General features: G+C 41.6%; 2 protein-coding genes across 6 annotated transcripts in view; both read right to left on the reverse strand.

The window, feature by feature from the left end:
- Positions 1 to 18,287, reverse strand: part of EEFSEC (eukaryotic elongation factor, selenocysteine-tRNA specific) — a 176,418-nt gene that overhangs the window by 124,333 nt on the left and 33,798 nt on the right. For 3 of the 4 annotated variants that reach the window (XM_034431501.3, XM_034431503.3, XM_087883727.1), the window contains one exon: positions 1,986 to 2,193. In XM_034431501.3, the coding sequence (XP_034287392.2) occupies positions 1,986 to 2,193 (208 nt within the window). Of the gene's footprint in view, positions 1 to 1,985; positions 2,194 to 3,944; positions 4,030 to 18,287 lie in introns of all 4 variants that reach the window. The other variant, XM_034431502.3, reaches the window with a different exon arrangement.
- On the reverse strand, positions 14,405 to 16,389 carry LOC148115535 (uncharacterized). Of its 2 annotated transcripts, none has more exons than XM_087887874.1 (2): positions 14,740 to 16,389; positions 14,405 to 14,563 (listed from the first exon to the last, which is right to left on the reverse strand). In XM_087887874.1, the coding sequence occupies exon 1, from the start codon at positions 15,918 to 15,920 to the stop codon at positions 14,787 to 14,789; it is 1,134 nt and encodes a 377-aa protein (XP_087744000.1). In that variant the 5' UTR covers positions 15,921 to 16,389; the 3' UTR covers positions 14,405 to 14,563; positions 14,740 to 14,786. The 2 variants fall into 2 exon arrangements, with proteins under 2 accessions (XP_087744000.1, XP_087744001.1); XM_087887875.1 differs by having other exon boundaries at positions 14,405 to 14,566.

Below are 18,287 nucleotides of genomic sequence, written 5' to 3' on the forward strand. Positions count from 1 at the left end.
CCAATTGAATTGAAATTATTTTCTAAATCTATCAAAACTGGCATAAACATCTGCCAATCAGATACATTGTTTTGGGTCAGGGAGCAAATTAGGGCACTAAAGTAATAAGGGGTTAAACCTTATTGTAACACTGCCCACACGGAGCCTGTAGTTGAGGCATCTATAATCTCCATTAGTCTTATAAATGTAAATTTCTTCACATCCTACAAATTTTGTTTCCCAGCACAGTCATGGTTCTCCCACATCTCTGTCCCTTGGGGTTCTATTTGGATGGTAATTGTGCTGTTACACCCTGGACTTCAAAGGGAACAGACACTATTTGTATAATGGATTCTTCCTTCTTGCATCCCCCATTCCACCCAAAATCTGCTGTAGAATGTTGAGGGATCCTTGGGTAGATCCAAAATCCATGATTGATACAAACGGTGGAGAATTCTTGCTGCATACACAATAGAATATAGATAGTCCCTGAACTTACGACCAGTTGCTTTATGACTGTGTGAAATTATGATGGGCCCAGAACAGGCACTTTATTGCCCGTAAAACACTTCCACGTGTCATAAAATGTCATATCACCCTCCCCACAGTCATGTGACCGCATTTCAGCTGCTGTGAGAAAAAATATTTTCTTTTCCTTATGGAATGGAGCGGAGCAGAACAGAACAGAATAGAATAACAGAGTTGGAAAGGACCTTGGAGGTCTTCTAGTCAAACCCCCCGGTTTAGGCAGGAAACGCTATACCATTTCAGACAAATGGTTATCCAATCTCTTCTTAAAACCTTCCAGTGTTGGAACACTTCTGGAGGCAAGTTGTTCCACTGATTAATTGTTCTAACTTTCAGGAAATTTCTCTTTAGTTCTGGGTTACTTCTCTCCTTGATTAGTTTCCACCCATTGCTTCTTGTCCTCAGGTGCTTTGGAGAATAACTTGACTCCCTCTTCTTTATGGCAATTATTCCTATTCTTTATTTTCTGATTTTTAACCACTTAGCAATAGAGGTGGTCCTCATTTAACAACCGTTCGTTCAGCAACCATTCAAACTTGCAATGGTGCAGAACAAGTGGTACTTATGACAGTCCTCAAAGTTCCAGCCATCAGTATGACACATCCACATAGTGATCCAGGTGCTCAGCAAATGGGCTGGCTTTCTGAACATACCAATGTCCGGTAGTCACATTCTCACAATTTGTGACCTTCCCCGCTGGCTTTCCAAAAAATCAATGGGGAAGTCAGCAGGCAGTCAGAATTTGCAATCACATGAAGTCCTCGCTTAAACAATGGAAACCAGGAATTCCTGTACGGCTGTTGTTATGCAGCATAGTCACTGGACATTGCACTTTACATCAGCATAACTTGATGACAGAAATTCCAAAATCCCGATTATCACTGCTAAGCAAGAAGTAACAGTACACAAAAGAACAGCTTATTCCTTGATCACAAAGTTTATTTAAGCATCTTTTATGAATAACTTCAGTAATAAACTTTAGAAAGTGTAAGTATAGGTCAACCTTCATTTCTATTTCAGTTGACAATCTCAAAAAAGAAACCAACCACCCTCTAGAATGTGAAGAGAGTTAACCTTTGCAGAATCCATGCTGATTTTCTTTCATCAAGACTTATTCCTCTATTCTGCCTGATAAAAGCTATCTTACTCCTTTGTGGCAGAGGAGCGGGTGTCAAGATACAGCACAAAAGAGGAGTGTCAGAAAGACAACAGGTGTCTTCCTCCCCCCCTCACTTTTACCTATGTTCCAAACCACAATTGATTCAACTTCTAACAGATTATCTTTGAGCAACTATGGCTCTCAACAACAACAAAATGTCTACCACCTTATCTAACTAACATATTCAATTTAAAGATTTATTCTAAGGAAGTACACTCGGTTCAAGGAATTTCATCAAAAACTCCTAAAGTAGCATAGAAAAAAGAAAATGAAAGTAATGCAACTCCTATTATGTAAGCAAGTTGGGCAGGTTACTTACTTAGTGTTTTCCAGGGTCTTATGCATTTTCTTCACCATCTTGTCGATGGCAGCTTGTCGCTTACCCTCGGGAAGAAGGTCAATTTTGTTCAAAACTACTATCATCTTTTGGCAGGCAATCTGTCCAATCACCAAGCACTCTGCTGACTGAGTCTGCATTCCTTTTGTTATATCTATCACAAGCATCATCAAGTCAATAATCTGAGCACCTGAAAGAAAGTAACAAATTTGTAGGAATCAAAACACCATTAACATGTAATCGTGAATGTGGTAGTGAATGTTTCTTATGTCTCTTATATTTTTATTTAGAAAAAGATGGTTTGGAAAACACTGTATAGGTAACGATTCGAGGTGTTTGGACATTCAGAACTGAATGGAACTTTCCAAAATTAGGACAAAAAATAATCAAAATAAAAAAGCAAAAGTCAAAGTCAAAACTCTAAAAGTCAAGATTCTAAATTTGACATAAAGGTCTAGTCTGCAAAGGAAACATCAGAAATGCAAGCTTTTGAAAAATACCTTATTACATATCAGAATCTATTTTTCTATGTTAATTTTATTAAAACATTTTAATTCATATGGACATATTAGAATTAGTGATCAGATTTAGCAGACCATGGATGTAAGTATTTTCATAACTTATGCAAGAAACCTATGCTACTCTGTTCCAAACTCACGTTGTGCCTTTGCTCCTTAGCAGGCTATAATTAATTAGGAAGTCTTCAATTAACAACAGCTTATTATTTTATCCACAATGGAAAATTATGAACAGATTCAAAATAGACCATAATTTTAAATCAATCTGAAACTCAGAAACAGTTAGAAACGATGGTAAATTCAAAAGTTCCTGTCATGAGAGCTTTATGAGTTCATTGGGCAAAATCCAATACACAGCACATCAAAAATCTAAACTATGATAAATCCAGCTTGGTATTTGGCTTCATGTGAGAACTCTGAGTTGATTTGTTCGATGATCCATTTGTTATTTTTCTTGACTATCAAGAGTCTTGATTCTCTTCATGTCATGATCCAGATTCATACTCTGAAGAAGCTGCCCCAGTTGAACCAGTGGAATGTCAGCCTCAGAAGATAGCAAGCCAGGAGTTTATCTGGAAGCTATCCGGAAGTTATCAATCTATCAAGGGAAATATATCATCTCCCAAAGTGCAAAGATCAAAGACATGACAGAGAGGCTTGGCACAGGTGGCGCAGTAGTGGTGCAGTGGTTAGAATGCAGTATTGCAGGCTAACTCACTGTTCACTGCCAGGAGTTCAATTCTGACTGACTCAAGGTTGACTCAGCCTTCCATCCTTCTGAGGTTGGTAAAATGAAGACCCTGATTGTTGGGGACAATATGTTGACTCTGTCAACTGCTTAGAGAAGGCTGTAAAAGTACTATGAAGTGGTATATAAGTCTAAGTGCTATCCAACTATCCAACTATTGGATATTATGCTATTATCCAACTAATCAAGGCCACTGATTATTATATCTTTCTCCTCTTTCATGTTAAAATAACAGTACCACAAAAAACAGCCTGGGAAAAAAATCAAATGGTTAGGGTTAGGGTTAGGACAAAAGAGTTAAGAACACGGGTGGGGTTTTCATCCATACTTCTGATGCATGGTCAATATCCAATGAAGTAATGAAGGATTTCAGAGGTAAATTGCTGGTTTAAGAGATGGTGCTGTCAAGAAAAAATTTTTATTTGTGGACCATTGTCTACACTATCTCCATTTTGGCATTTGCCAAGAAATCACTGCTGGGTTGCTCCCGGTTCGCACCGGTTCTATAGAACCGGTAGTAAAACTGGCTGGAGGCTCCACCCACCGACCCCAACGTCATGAAAACACTTCTGCACATGTGCAGAAGCTTCTGCGCTTGCGCAGAGGAGCGTGCGTGCGAGCAACGCTAGTGCGCGGCCCTGCTGCAAACCGGTAGTAAAGGTAAATAGAACCCACCCCTGCAAGAGATGGGCTCCATCTCACAAGGACTGGGAAGAATGTGTTTGGAAGACATTTCACTTCGGTCTATTTCTCTGACAAGCTGAGGGACAAAAAGGACAAGTATAAAAATATCTTCAAATAACCCAAAACTTCAAGACATAGTCAGAAAAAGCTAAGGCTCATAATTCAAAATCAAATGAGTTAACAATATCAAAAACAATATTAATCAAAAAGCATCTAGTTTAATAGACTGAAATATTCCTTCCACATACCAAACAGAAAAACAATTTTTCATTCAACAATTATTCAGAGAATAGAAGTAACTTCTCTTCTTCATCATGGTCCCATGTTTCTGGATCTGCGCCAATGTGAGATTCATTGGCCTGGTATATCTCCATAAGCTGGAGAGTGGATAGCCACTTTGTGACTGTACATATTCACAAAATTGGATGGCTGTATCATTACGATATTATGCTTGAAGATAATGAGGTGTGGGATAACTTGGCTTTGAACATAAGCAGGGGAACAGAATGCACAAATGACTTGCACTTCATTCTCTATGCTTCTTTGTTATGTCTGAAATGTAATCTGTGCTTTTCCCTCCACACTTATATGTGCAAGCTCCCGCAGAAAAGGAGCCTGCACATCTCAGATATCCAAGGCAATCTAAAGAAGCACAGAGACTATGAAATATAAAGCATATGGGCTTCCGGTACTTCTCCCACGCTACTAGAAGAAATTCAAAATTAGTTTTAATATTTCATATTTCCATCCCATCAATTTATTTGGCTGAAAGAACTGATACATTTGGCAATTAGTAGTGTGTAGAAATTTCTTAAGACATACTTTTATGATTTTTTTTCTTCAGACCATTTAAGGAAAGTGCAAAATCTGATTCCAATTTACATATTAAATTGGGAAGGATTAATTAGTTCATATTAAAACACTAATCAAATGGCCTATCTAGGTCCACAACATAATAAACTTTAGAAGCCGTCAAACACAAAGATTCTGACTTCTGACATTGTACTTCATAAGCACTTCCTGATATTCGTGCTATATGTGGTTACTTAAATCAACCTGTGGATCCTGTACTTCCCCAGGCACTCCAGAAGAGTTAGCCACTCTGTTTGCTCTTAATTTTCTTCAATTTTTTAAATGTTTTCTGACGTTCATTTTAATCCAACTATTAACTGAAACTTATCGCAAACTGAAGCAAAAATAAAAGATGAAATTTGTAAATTAAGGCAAGCAGATTGAAGTGTTATGGAGCTGAATTCTTAGAACAAGGAACAAAAATTAATTGATTCCACGACTCTCTTCTTAGCATGTAATACCTGTTGATGTTTTGTCTTGAAAGGCAGGAGATCCTGGCTTGATTAAGAACAAGGATCTTTTTTATATTCCTTAAAGCAAGAAAGCAGTTGTTTCTTGGCAGCATGGCGTTTGCTATCAAGTCAAGGATGGTTAAAAGAAGATTTCTGTTAACACCAAGTGGACAAGTAAAGAGAATTGGCTGAAGGAGCTGAACAAGTTGAGGATTCCAAAGGCACTGATAAGGGCAGACTCATCCATAACAAACTTAGCCTCATTTATTTAATTGTCATTCTTCTATGTTCTGGCTTAGTTAAGGACAAACAGGAAGATACTATTATTAACAACAGGGTTAACATTTGGCAATCTGTGGGTATCAAAGACAGCAGAGCTGAGCAAAGGAGTTACCCTTCCATAATGGAAAACTGATTGGGATTTCAAATCCTTTTAAAATGAAAAGGATTTCATTTTATGCAACACGTGTGGTATATAGATTGCTTAAAAGGCAGTAAAATTCATTAAATGCCAGGCATGCTTGAGAGTCATTCAACCATGCACAAATCTATTTGCCAGTGGCAGCAATGGGAAAACTGCCCCAAAGAAAGTTACAATTGCTCTTCTATAGACCCAGTGACTGGAATTGAGGCCAGACAAAGATAAATGAAGAGAAACCTGATTTAATTGCAAGGAACAGGTCAGCTTTGATGAGCTAACTTCTTTGAGTACTTACACACTCCCATCAATAATTAGACCTTTATTGGCTTATAATTTACTGTTCTTTTGCCCTAAGGGATGTCACTTCACTAGATTGTCTATTTGAACATGAGCTTCAGTAAAGGCAGGGGACTCTCTGTGTGCTTTTGTGCAGAGACTTCCAGATCACTTTTAACAGGTCTAAATTATTTTTATGGACGCTAATTGCTCAAACATTGAAATAACAGTTTCAGTTACAGCAAACATTGTTTTGCCGTAAATTTGGTTGTGCCATCTCATACTGGCAGTTTTTCCCAGTCCTTGCCCTCTGCAATCATGTTATTTAGAAGAAACTGGAGAGTGAATAAAATCCACTGAAGATTTATTTGCTTGTTTGTTTATGTGTTATGTAATTATTTGTTTATTTATTATTTTATACATAGGCCACCTCACCATCGATTGGGGGGGAGCAGCAAAGAATCTAACGAATGTATTAATTCCTCACCAAGGGATGAAGAAAGGTCCAGTAATTGCTGTTTTTCTATTTCAGTTTGTAAATCCCATTCAAGAGCCTTGAATTTGGCAGATGGGAATCGGGAAACGGTTACTTACTGTTTCTTTCTGCAGAAAAAGCTCGTCAATATGCAGCTATTTAGCTGTCTTGGAAGAGTGCTGTGAGCTAGGACTGGCTCCATCATGCTTCTTCCTTTTCCCCCATTTCCCCAAATTAGAAGCCTCTTTTCTTTCCTTCTTGCTGCCTGACTTTTGTCTTTTCCTCCCAGGGAGTTGCTAATGTATAAGAAAAGCTACTGAATTAATTTGATGGGTCTTGACCCATTCTAAACCGAAGGGCACCTCCCAAAAGACATCCTATCCCATCAGACAGCTATCACACACCCCATTGCCAGAACTTGCATCCTCTCTGCAAACATCTGCTCAGGAAGAACAAGGCAAAATCTGACAGGCAAAATCAACCTGCTTGTACCAGCCAGATTCCAACAACTAGGCTACACTCATGTGCTCACATATACTGCCCTGTTTGCACCCATTCCATCCCAAACAGTGATCAGGACTTCCAGGGAAGCAGTAGAGAACTAAAGACAGCTCCACAGGAAGCAGAACCAATGGCTGTGGCAGAAAGAGGAGCCGGTGAATGAAGCAATTCCCTGAATTCCTCTCCTCCATATAAAGGAGGGGGCTTGGGGTTGATTCCCCAAGCGGCTCCCCATGATGAGACCATAAAATAGCAGTCTCCTCCAGGTTTCAGAACTCTGGAAGTCAGGAGAGACTGTTTTGTCCAAGCCACGGCTGCGAAGCCTTTGAAGCGATACTGGGTTCACCCACTCCCTTTCTCAACCACTTTTACTGTAAATGACTTGTAGATTGTTTTTTGGTATTAGGAACTTTTAGAAGGATCAGTTTTATTACCCTACGTGATTTTCCCTATAACGCAAGTGAAAGAGGTTTTATGCAAGTTTAAAACTTTAAAAAAAACCTTTTTTATTTGGAAATAAAGAGCAAAAGGGTGAATGGAATGTTGATTTTGGAAAGCTTTGAAATGATATAGGAGATCGGATTGACTAGAAATAAGGTTCTGAAACAATTATAAAACTTCCTATGGTTTGTTTAAAATATTAATATTATTAAAAATATATGACAATTTTGAATTTAAGTGTAAAATATTTCCCTAGGAAAATGTTTGGGATGAGAGAAAAACAAGACAAGAGGATACCTTGAAGGCTGGTTACTAGAGGCAACCAGAAAGAATTAAAGATTGTAATTAAAAGAGAAGACCACTAATATAATATAGAATGGAGAAAAGTATTTTAACTCTGGAAGAATTCAAAGATACTTGGCAACAATGTACCCAAAACTTTCTCTTAGACTGTCTGATACTATAAAAATAGACTTAAAAGAAGAGGCAGAAGAGGATATAACTAAAAATCATGTTGTTTTGAATATGGGTTTAAAACTGACAGGATACAATTCAGTTAAGAACTGTCTCTCTTAGCAACAGAAATCTGGGGCTCAATTGTGGATGTAAGTCGAGGACTATCTGTATCAGGAGAGCAGAAAGCTTTTGGCATTGGGTTCATGAGACTGGTACTATCTGAGCATATCCTAAAATCATTTCAATATTCCTACATATGCCAGATGCTGGCTGCCCGAGTTATATGCCTCTCTTCAGAATCTCTACCACCTCCACCCTGGTAAAAGAGAAGCCGGGAGGAAAAGCAAAGAGCAAAGAGAGCCAGTTTGGTCTACAAAATAACAGAGTTAGAAGGGACTTTCGAGATCTTGTGTCTCATGATGGCGAACCTATGGCATGCAGAGCCATATCTGTGGGCACACGAGTGCTGCCCTAGCTCAGCTCCAGCGTGCATGCACACACTGGCCAACTGATTTTCAGGGCTTCCGGGCCCATCGGAAGGTGGAAAACAGACTGTTTCCTGGCTCCAGAGGGCCTCCGGGGAAGTGGGAAAGGCTGTTTTCACCCTCCCCAGGCTCCAAGAAAGCCTCTGGAGCCTGGGGAGAATGAAAAGTGGGCCTTCTGAGCCCACTGGAAGTCGGGAAACGGGCCATTTCCAGCCTCTGGAGGGCCTCGTGGGGGGGGTGGGGAAGACCGCTTTTGCCCTCCCCATGCTCCAAGAAAGCCTCTGGAGCCTGGGGAGGGCGAAAAACGGGCCTTCCAGACCCACCAGTAACCTTTTTGCCGTTGCATGCCAAAAGTGGGGGGAGCATGGGTGTCGTCGTGTGACATGCACGGGGGCGGGGGGCATTGAATTATGGGTGTGGGCACGTGCGCACATGACCCCCCGCGCTCTCCCCACTTTTGGCACATGATGGCAAAAAGGTTAGCCATCACTGTTCTAGTCCAATCCCCTCCTCAAGCAGGAAATCCTATATCATTTCAGACAAATGGTTGTCCAAAATCTTCTTACTCCAGTGTTGGAGGACCCACAACTTCTGGAGGCAAATCATTCCACTGATTACTTGTTCTGTCAGGAAATTTCTCCTTAATTATAGGTTGGTTCTCTCCTTGATTAATTTCCATCCATTGCTTCTTGTTCTGCCTTCCGGTGCTTTGGAGAATAGGTTGACCCCCTCTTCTTTGTGGCAGCCCCTTTAGATATTGGAACACTGCTATCATGTCACCTTCTTTTCATTAAATGGTTCTAATGGTTAAGGCACAAGGCTAGAAGTAGGATACCTTGAGTTCTAGTCCTGCCTTAGGCATGCAAGCTGGAAGGATGTCCTTGGCTCAATCACTCTCTCTCGGCCAACTCACCTCACAGTGTTATTGTTGTGGGGGAAATGGGAGAAAATATTTGCTGCCTTGAGTTGATGATAAAAATAATAAAGGCAGGATATAAGTAATAAATAAATAGCACTGTTTTTTATTACTCCCCCATACATGTTACACTTGGACTTTGGGGGTATGAAATCACTCTGTAAAATAATAGTCCCTTCCACGCATACAATAGAGAAGAAACATCTTTTAACCACAGAACTAGGACATGTCTTTATGAAACAGATTCCAGTATAATTTGGAAGTTCCCTATTAGAAGGACAGTTAGGTAAGCAGATTCTTTCTGCAAAGTAAAGGCAAGAAAGTGACACAATGGAACCACTATTGGCACAAAACAGGCTACAATGATCGAGACTGGGTTCTTCTCCAAAGAATGAGAAAGAAGAAAAATACTTGGTCATTCATCCTTTGCTTCGAGCAAAAAAAATCAGGAATGTGATCTTAGACATTGACCAAAGCTTCCCTTTGATAATCTGCAGGGGATAACCTTTGACCATTCTGATGACTGTGATCTTTCGAGTCCAGCATTCCGCACCCTTATCCAGATGGGCTGGTACTGCCAAGAGTTGCAATTCAGCAACTGCTGGAGGGCCACAGATCCATTATATTGAAAGGTTATATAAATGTGTTACCTCATTTGGAATTAGAAGCTAGGCTTCTCTTCTAGAAACTGCTTTTCCAAAATCTCCAAATCAGTCTTGCTAATGCATTAGATAAATGCTTTTAAATGTATTAAATGAATCAACTCTATGCTTTCACCTTCATTCTTCTAGCAACAGATTCTATACCTCAGTAATGATCCTAGTCCTAGCCCTGATATATTCTCTTCCCTTCTTATCTCAGATTTCATCCTTCAACCCATTGCTTCTAAAATGTAACGTACAATGAATCATAGTTTCTGTATGATTGGAAGAAATAGTCATAGTGTTTTTATAACAATGGCCTCAGAATTGGAAATAACAATGCCACTTTGAAATATTAAAATTATCCATAAAATACTGCATCATACTGTATATAGAAAATATAGTAAGCAATAGTACTTTCCAAAAAAGCAACTGAGTAAAAAAATACATAAATGTACATCTTTATAAGTAAATGGTAGGTTTACTGATGTAAACTTCAACAGCCGATATTTCTTGGACAGTGTTGGGCTTCAGGATTTAGGACCGTAATCTACAGAACAGAGTTCTTGATGTTTCTTTATCATCTGTGGTTGAAGATGCCAGTTGTTGGTGAAACATCAGGAAATCTGTTCTCTAGACTATAGTCCTGAAGCTCAAAACTGCCCAAATGGTGGGTCATTTTAATGAAATAAACAGCTCAAGAATATAAGATTAACTCAGAAGCAAATTATTCCCTAAGATTTATTCCTTGGGAGGAATGTGAAAGATAGGCTTATTCTTAGCAAGGTGTGCATAGTCTAACTGCCTTACATTATATGTAGATGTCAAGGCAGAGCTTGACAAAAAGCTGAATCAGGCCTGACAGTCCCAGAAGAAGCCTATTTCCTCTGTCAAACCCTTGTCCCAGTGCACCCCGTCTCCCTGTGCACTGAGAATAGTCTTTTCTTCAAGATTAAGTCAGGAAGCTATCACTCTGTACATTGTTCAACAAAATTAATCCACTTTTTTTTTTCTCAGTACACAGAAATATACCGACTCCATAACCCACTGAAGATGAGAAATCATCTGATCAGAGATAGAAAAACTCTGCTTTCTCAGAAGTAAATGCGGAAATATTTGCATATTTCATCATTGGCCCATAGGTTCCTGATGCATGCTTTAAGAGTTTCAAAAAAATAAAAGCTTCTAAGAAATTCCAAACAAGGTGACTGATTTCTCAGTACCTATCGGTATGTTTCTCAAGGAAAGTGGTACATATTTATCAGATAATTTGCTTATGAGGCAAATTAGCTTGTTTTGCTCTAGACTAAAATATGGCAACATTAACCCTGGCAGAATGTTTATGTTTAAATTTCTGTATACAAAAGGAGTCAATCCTAGGAATTTACTTTTAAATCAGGATTTTCACTTAAAAGACTATCTAATCAACATCAAATAAAAATGACACAATCACATTATTTCAGTACATAAACTGAAACTTTTTTACAATCACTGTGGGCTATACATTTTAACAGTCTCTTATAACACTTCTTTTATTTCTCACAATTCAAGAACTCTTAATAATTCTATAAGCTCGCTGCACACAATTTAAACAGTTAAATTATAAATTCTAGGCATGAGTTGTGTGCTCAGGTATTTTTATAAGTGAATACGAACACCAAAGATGAATTTTCAGCTACTCAGTTCAAAGCTTCTGAACTTTTGCCCCCTAAAAAATAAAAAGAAAACCAAAAAGGTGCCTTGAGCTTGGCACATGATCATACTATTCCATCAGTATCTATCAATATCAAAAACTGTAAAGGCCTTGATCTTGAAACACAATAAAATCTTAGCAAGAAGAGGAAAAAGGAAGAAGGTCCAAATGAGAATGAGTTAAGAGGTTACACATGTCATAAGAGAATAGTAAATACGGCATTTTATTTGTCTCTTTAAACTACTGCTACCAGTTAAGTTTAATTCTTTGGATCACTTCACAGAAATAGCCCAACTCATCTTTCTCTGAATTAAAGAAAAAGAAATTTAGTATATAGACGCAAAGTAATGTTGAACCATGGGCTACAATGAGTTACCATGTTTTAGAAAACTAAATAACATTTCATCAAATATATTTAAAATATTTGTGTTCACATTTGTTTGTGTGCTTGTGTGATTTTTACTATGTTAGGATTTCCTCTTAGCCCAGAAGAGAAAAATCTGCTGTTCTCAAGTATCACTGCTATTTGGGGGCAGAGCTGTTTTAATATGTACTTCCCATTCTGGGGAAGAGGAAATTCTTCAATTAATAAACCGGGTGGACTGAGGCGAGTTTTAAAAGGTTTAATCAATTTCATCTGCACTTAGGATAAAAAGACTGATTATTCTCTTCTTTTCCCCCTCCACACTAAACTTTTTTTTAAAAAAAAATCATAAAATAAATATTTTATTTTAAATTCTTTGAGATTAATATCTCCTGTTTCAGGAAATATTGTCTGTTTCATGCAGTGAGTATGAAACTTCCTCCGGTGACCCCACTCTTAACATTTTTTTTTTTTTGTACTTTTTAAAATTCTTACTCTGAAGCATGTAAATTATTCTCCACTTCTTATATAGTAACACCTTGGGAGAAACTATAAGCAATTCAGGATTTTTGTAGGTATCTCTAGGGAAATGACGGGGTGAACACTGAAGTTTTTTCCTGACTATGCAAACCTTCAAAATCCCACATTAAAGAGAAAGGACCAAAAGTGCACGAACTATACAAGAGAAAGAAAAAAAACCTCTATAAACCAATGCAAATCATGTGTCAGAACCGGATACCCGAGCTTTAGGCAGACAATATTTTAAAAAGAAACAGGAATTCCCAATGTGATTCCAACATCCCATAAGTATTTTGAGATATGCTGTTCCATCTGGAAGGTGTCACTAAACCCTAAAGGACAGAAGTCTTGGATAAGCAACAGGGAATCAACCACTCTTTAATTTTTCATTTGCTTCCTCTAAAAATCCAACACAGATATTTATAAAAATGGTTGGAACGTATTTTATGTATTTATTACACAGGATTTATCCGCAGTGTCTTTAAGCAATGTGTAATTACAGTAAACTCTAGCTCACTGAACCTTGTTTTGAATAAAAGGGGGCTAATTTTTAATAAACAAGAATGAAACTAAGATTCCATGACTTCTGATTGATTTGCAACTATAAATCCCTATTGACTCACTTTAAGTGTCATAGAGGTCACTACATTCTTTAAACCTCATTATCATTTTCCTCATCTGTCAATCTATTTATAGTACGGTATAGTGGCTACCACTATATTTATCAGACTAAACCAGAGATCACCGATTTCTCCCAACCAGCTCAGAGGTGTAAAGCAGAGTGACATTTTTTTCTGGTTGAAATACATAGCTTCTAAGTGGACTCTAGATCTCTTCCTGAGCTTACTCTGCTTAGATGTATCTATTGTAATAATTTTGTCTTTAAATTCATATTTTCATTTTGCACAACAGAATATTTTAAAGCTTTAAGTTAAATTGTGTAGCTTCACTCATATATTGGTAGCTGAATTTCATAAATTAAATATGAAATCCAACACGATGACTATCAGAGTTGAAACAAATGCTATTAAATGAAACAGCTGAAAACAGAGGCACTGCTAGCTACTACAAACATTAGTCTAATGGGAAAGTATGCAGTAGTGCACCTCAGGGTTCTGTCCTGGGTCCAGTGATGTTCAACATTTTCATAAATGGTATAAACAAGAGGGTAGAAGAGATGTCCATCAAATTTGCAGATGTTATAAAGATGAGAGACAGGGGAGAGGACACTATTAATATCACAGGAAACAGAATCTCATGGTTGAAAAGATTCTTAATAGACTTGAATATTATAGGCACAACAATATGCAATATGCAATTTAATGGCAAGAAATATAAGGTTCTACACTTTATTTACATTTCTTTTAGTAAGAAATAGTAAGAAATGTTCTATGTGAATCAGGCCAATGAAAGAATATTGTGAATAGAATTCAGAGTTAAAAAGCTATTGAAAGGTATGTACATATCCCCGGCCAAAATGCAGTAGCAACACATATCTTACCCATGCAACTATCAAAACAACCTGAGACTTCACAATAAAATACCTCTTACAAATATGTTGGTCAAATTAAAAGGATACATTGACTATTTTTTTATATAATAAATATCCAAGTCCATCATCCGGAGCATTCAAATCCTCCTTGAAAAAAGCTATATTTTTAATTCTCAGCTACAAGCTTAAATACCTTTGATTAACACCTAAATAAAGTTTTCTAATAAATGCACCCTGATAAATAGAACTGAATATATCTAATCAATAACTCCTAAATAAACTAAGAAAAACATTGTGGTCCCAAGACCTTACATTAAAAGACCACACAACATCACTATTAGTTCAAAAGCAAGATAATTTCAGGATAAGATATTGAATGAAGTTCTATATGTCCTGAACATGTCTATGGAAAGGTTTTAAGGGGATGCCAACATTAATAAATGGATAGGGCGTTGGTCCTACCTGATACGCCCGTTCTCTCCCGCGGGAGGGAACGGCAGGCAGCGCGGGTAAACTCAGTCAGTAGACCAATCAGGACCGGGTCTGCAATGACGTTTAGCCCCGCCCTTCCTGCTGCTCTCTTCAGTTTATCGGCGAGGTAATCACTGCAGACTGTTGCGTGTCTCCTGCTGATAGAAAGGAAAGGTGAGTACGACCCACCCCACCCCGACACCCGAAGGCGCAGCCCCAATAGGGAGGGGGCTGCCTGCCGTTCCCTCCCGCGGGAGAGAACGGGCGTATCAGGTAGGACCAACGCCCTTTCTCCTCCCTGGTTGGGAACGGCAGGCAGCGCGGGACATACCAAAGCTTGATGTCCAACGGGAGGGCAGTACTCGGGCGAGCCGCAGATCAGGAAACATGGACCCGTTGTAGGACCCGTCTGCCGAACGCCGCATCAGCTGACGCGTAGGCATCCAGACGGTAGTGTCTAATAAAAGGTGTCGGGGTAGACCAAGTCGCCGCTTTGCAGACTTCTTCCAAGGACGCTTGAGTAGCCCAAGCCGCGGAGGTGGCTGCACTCCTGGTGGAATGTGCAGTCACCCTGTTGGGGACCGCAAGCGACTGTGACTCATAAGAGAAGGCAATTGTGGCCCGGATCCATCGGCCCAAGGTCGGAGCAGACACCTTGATCCCCATCGTGGTAGGTTGGAACGAGACGAATAAAGCCTCGGTTTTGCGAAAGGAGGCAGAACGAGAAAGGTATATCCGCAAAGCCCTACGGACGTCGAGCTTGTGCCACTGTTCCTCGAGCCGGTGAGACGGGCGAGGGCAAAAATTGGGCAAGGCGACCTCCTGTGATCGATGGTATACAGAATTCACTTTGGGAAGGAACGTGGGGTCCAAACGGAGGACCACCTTGTCGTGATGGAAAACACATAAGTCTTGTCGGATCGACAAGGCGGCCAGTTCGGAAATGCGACGAGCGGATGTAATCGCCACCAAAAACGAAACTTTAAAGGAGAGAAATTTCAGGGAAGTCGTCCGGAGAGGTTCGAAGGGCGATTGAGTGAGAGAGGACAAGACCTTTGAGAGATCCCAGGTAGGGAAACGGTGAATGACCGGGGGGCTCAAGTTGGAAGCGCCCCGCAGAAATTGGCGGATCAGAGGATCCTTGGTAACAGTTGTCAGAGAAGCACATGCGGAGATGGAAGCCAAGGCCGCTACCTGCCGCCTCAGGGTAGAAGGGGCAAGGCCAGAGTCGAAGCCTTCCTGGAGAAAACCGATGACGTGCTCAACCGAGGGCGAAGTCGGACAAACCTGGCGGGCCGAGCACCATGATGAAAAGGAGCGCCAGGTAGACTCGTAGATACGAGCTGTGGAGGGGCGCCGCGCCGCCTGGATGGTTTTGATGGCGGCAGGGGGGATGTTGGCCCTCGTCAAGAATCCCCGCTCAGTCTCCAGGCGGTTAACTGTAGCCATTGGGGCTCTGGGTGGACCAGAGCCCCCTGCAGAAGGCAAATTCGCTCGTCCGGTATTCGCCATGGACTGGCCGTGGACAGGGAGACCAGGTCCGAAAACCAGGGCCGGCGAGGCCAATGAGGAGCTATGAGGATCAGCTCCGACTTCTCCTGTAGGAGTTTCCTGAGGACCCGTGCGATGAGAGGTAGGGGGGGGAAGGCATAAAGAAGCACCCCCCGGGGCCAGGGAGAGCGAAGGGCATCCACCGCCTCTGCTCCTGGTGACGGGAATCTGGAAAGGAAACGAGGGACCTGATGGTTGGAGTGGGAAGCGAACAAGTCAACCTCGGGAAGGCCAAAGCGGTGAGAAAGGTCCAGAAAGAGGTCAGGGTGAAGCTGCCATTCAGAATGGTCCACCCAATTGCGGCTAAGAGAATCAGCCTGAACGTTAGATTTGCCAGAAATGTGAGAAGCCGTCAGAGAGGCCAAGTGAGTCTCGGCCCAGAGGCCGAGTTGTAAGGATTCGTGAAAGAGGGATCTAGAGCGGGTGCCACCCTGCCTGCTAACGTGGGCCTTGGCGGAAACATTATCGGTTAACACAAGAACGTGCTTGCCCTGAAGAAGGGGAAGGAAATGACGTAAGGCGAGGAAAATCGCCCGTAATTCCAGAAAATTAATAGAGGAGTCCTTTTCCGCTTCGGTCCAAAGGCCCTGAACCATATGGGAATCTAAGTGCGCCCCCCAGCCGGAAAGGCTCGCATCAGTCGTAAGAATAGACCGATGAGGTTCTCGAAACAGGGTGCCATTGGCAATAGCCGAAGAAGACCACCATTTTAGAGAGTCCAAAACCTTCGAAGGAAGGGAGACTTTGCGCAACGAGGAAACAGATAGAGAACGCTGAAAGGGAAGAAGGAACCATTGGAGGCGCCTGCTATGTAAGCGGGACCAGGGGACGATGTCGAAGGAGGACACCATTTTCCCCAGAAGACGGGAGAGAGCAAGAACAGACATGGGCCGGCCGTCCAGACATTGAGAAGCCAGGTCAGATAAGCTGACCTGACGCGCCGGGGAAAGAAACACCATGGATGACACCGTGTCGATGACAGCCCCTAAATGCTGGAGACGGGTCGAAGGCGTTAGAGAACTCTTGGCCCAATTGATTAGGAAACCATGAGCTTGAAATAAACGGATAGAAGTAGAGACATCCTGCTGAGCCCCGGGAAGGGAGGAGGAAAGGATGAGAATGTCATCCAAGTAAAATAAAATACGAATGGGAAGGGACCGAATATGAGCGACAAGGGCCGCCATCAATTTAGTGAAGACTCTGGGCGCAGAGGAAAGGCCGAAAGGGAGAGCCCTATATTGATAGTGAGAGCCCCTAAAGTAAAAACGGAGAAATTTACGGTGGGGTGGAAAAATGGGGACATGCAAATAGGCCTCGGTCAGGTCGACCGAGGCAAGGAAATCACCTTCACGAATGCACTCCAAGATGGTGTGAAGGGAGTGCATTTTGAACCGGCGGTATTTTATGAACCGGTTCAAAGATTTCAGGTCCAGTATGGCCCGCCAGCCCCCCGAGGATTTGGGGACAAGAAAGAGGCGAGAGTAAAAACCGGACCTGCGTTCTGATGGAGGAACGGGCTCGATGGCTTTAATTTTAAGAAGGTGAGCAACAGCAGCCTCCATACGGGCACGGGAAGGAGGATCGCGAGAGAGAGAACAGGGGACGAAAACCCGAGGAGGAGGTGAACTAAACTCCAAACGAAGACCCTCCCGAACAGTAGAACAAACCCAAAGATCAGAGGTAGTGGCGTCCCAGGAACTGGAAAAAAAGGAAAGACGGCCCCCTACCAAGTAGTCTGGAATTCCTTTAACGAGATTTGCGGAAGGGGCGGCCTCTGCCGCCGCGGGGAAACCGTCTCGGGGGGAATCTGGGATGGGATCTGACCTGAAAGTCCTGGTTCTGCATCCCTCTGGAGGGGAAGCTGCGCGAGGAGCGGTTGTAGGAGGTGCCGCTGTCAGATGGACGAAAGGACTGGGCCCGATAATAAGGCTGTTGACGAAAATCCGATCTACGGGAAACAACTGGAAAAATTTTCTTGTGATCCCTGGTTTCCACCAAAATAGGGTCGAGGGCGGAGCCAAAGAGGGACCTACCCTCGTAAGGAGAAGCTGCCAGACGCCATTTACTCCTGGCATCAGCCTGCCAATGGCGGAGCCAGAGGAGCCTCCTGGAGGAGACGGAAGACCCCATGGCCTTGGCTGAAAAGCGAGCCGTGTTGAGGGTGGCGTCAGCCGAAAATTCCATTGCGGCCAGAATTTTATTAATGTCTTGGTGGGAGCGTGTGTCAGAGGCCGGGAGGCGGTCCTGCAGCTGCTTCAACCACAAAATGGATGCCCTGTTGAAGAATGATGCCGCCGAAGCGGTTCTTACCGCCCATGCAGAAGCTTG

This window comes from Pantherophis guttatus, chromosome 2, assembly GCF_059756535.1.
Source record: "Pantherophis guttatus breed Tessera chromosome 2, ASM5975653v1, whole genome shotgun sequence".
Classification (NCBI taxonomy): Eukaryota; Metazoa; Chordata; class Lepidosauria; order Squamata; family Colubridae; genus Pantherophis; species Pantherophis guttatus.

Coding starts and splice junctions, on each gene's coding strand:
- LOC148115535 (XM_087887874.1), bottom strand. CDS start 15,920: ATGGCGAATACCGGACGAGCGAATTTGCCTTCTGCAGGGGGCTCTGGT.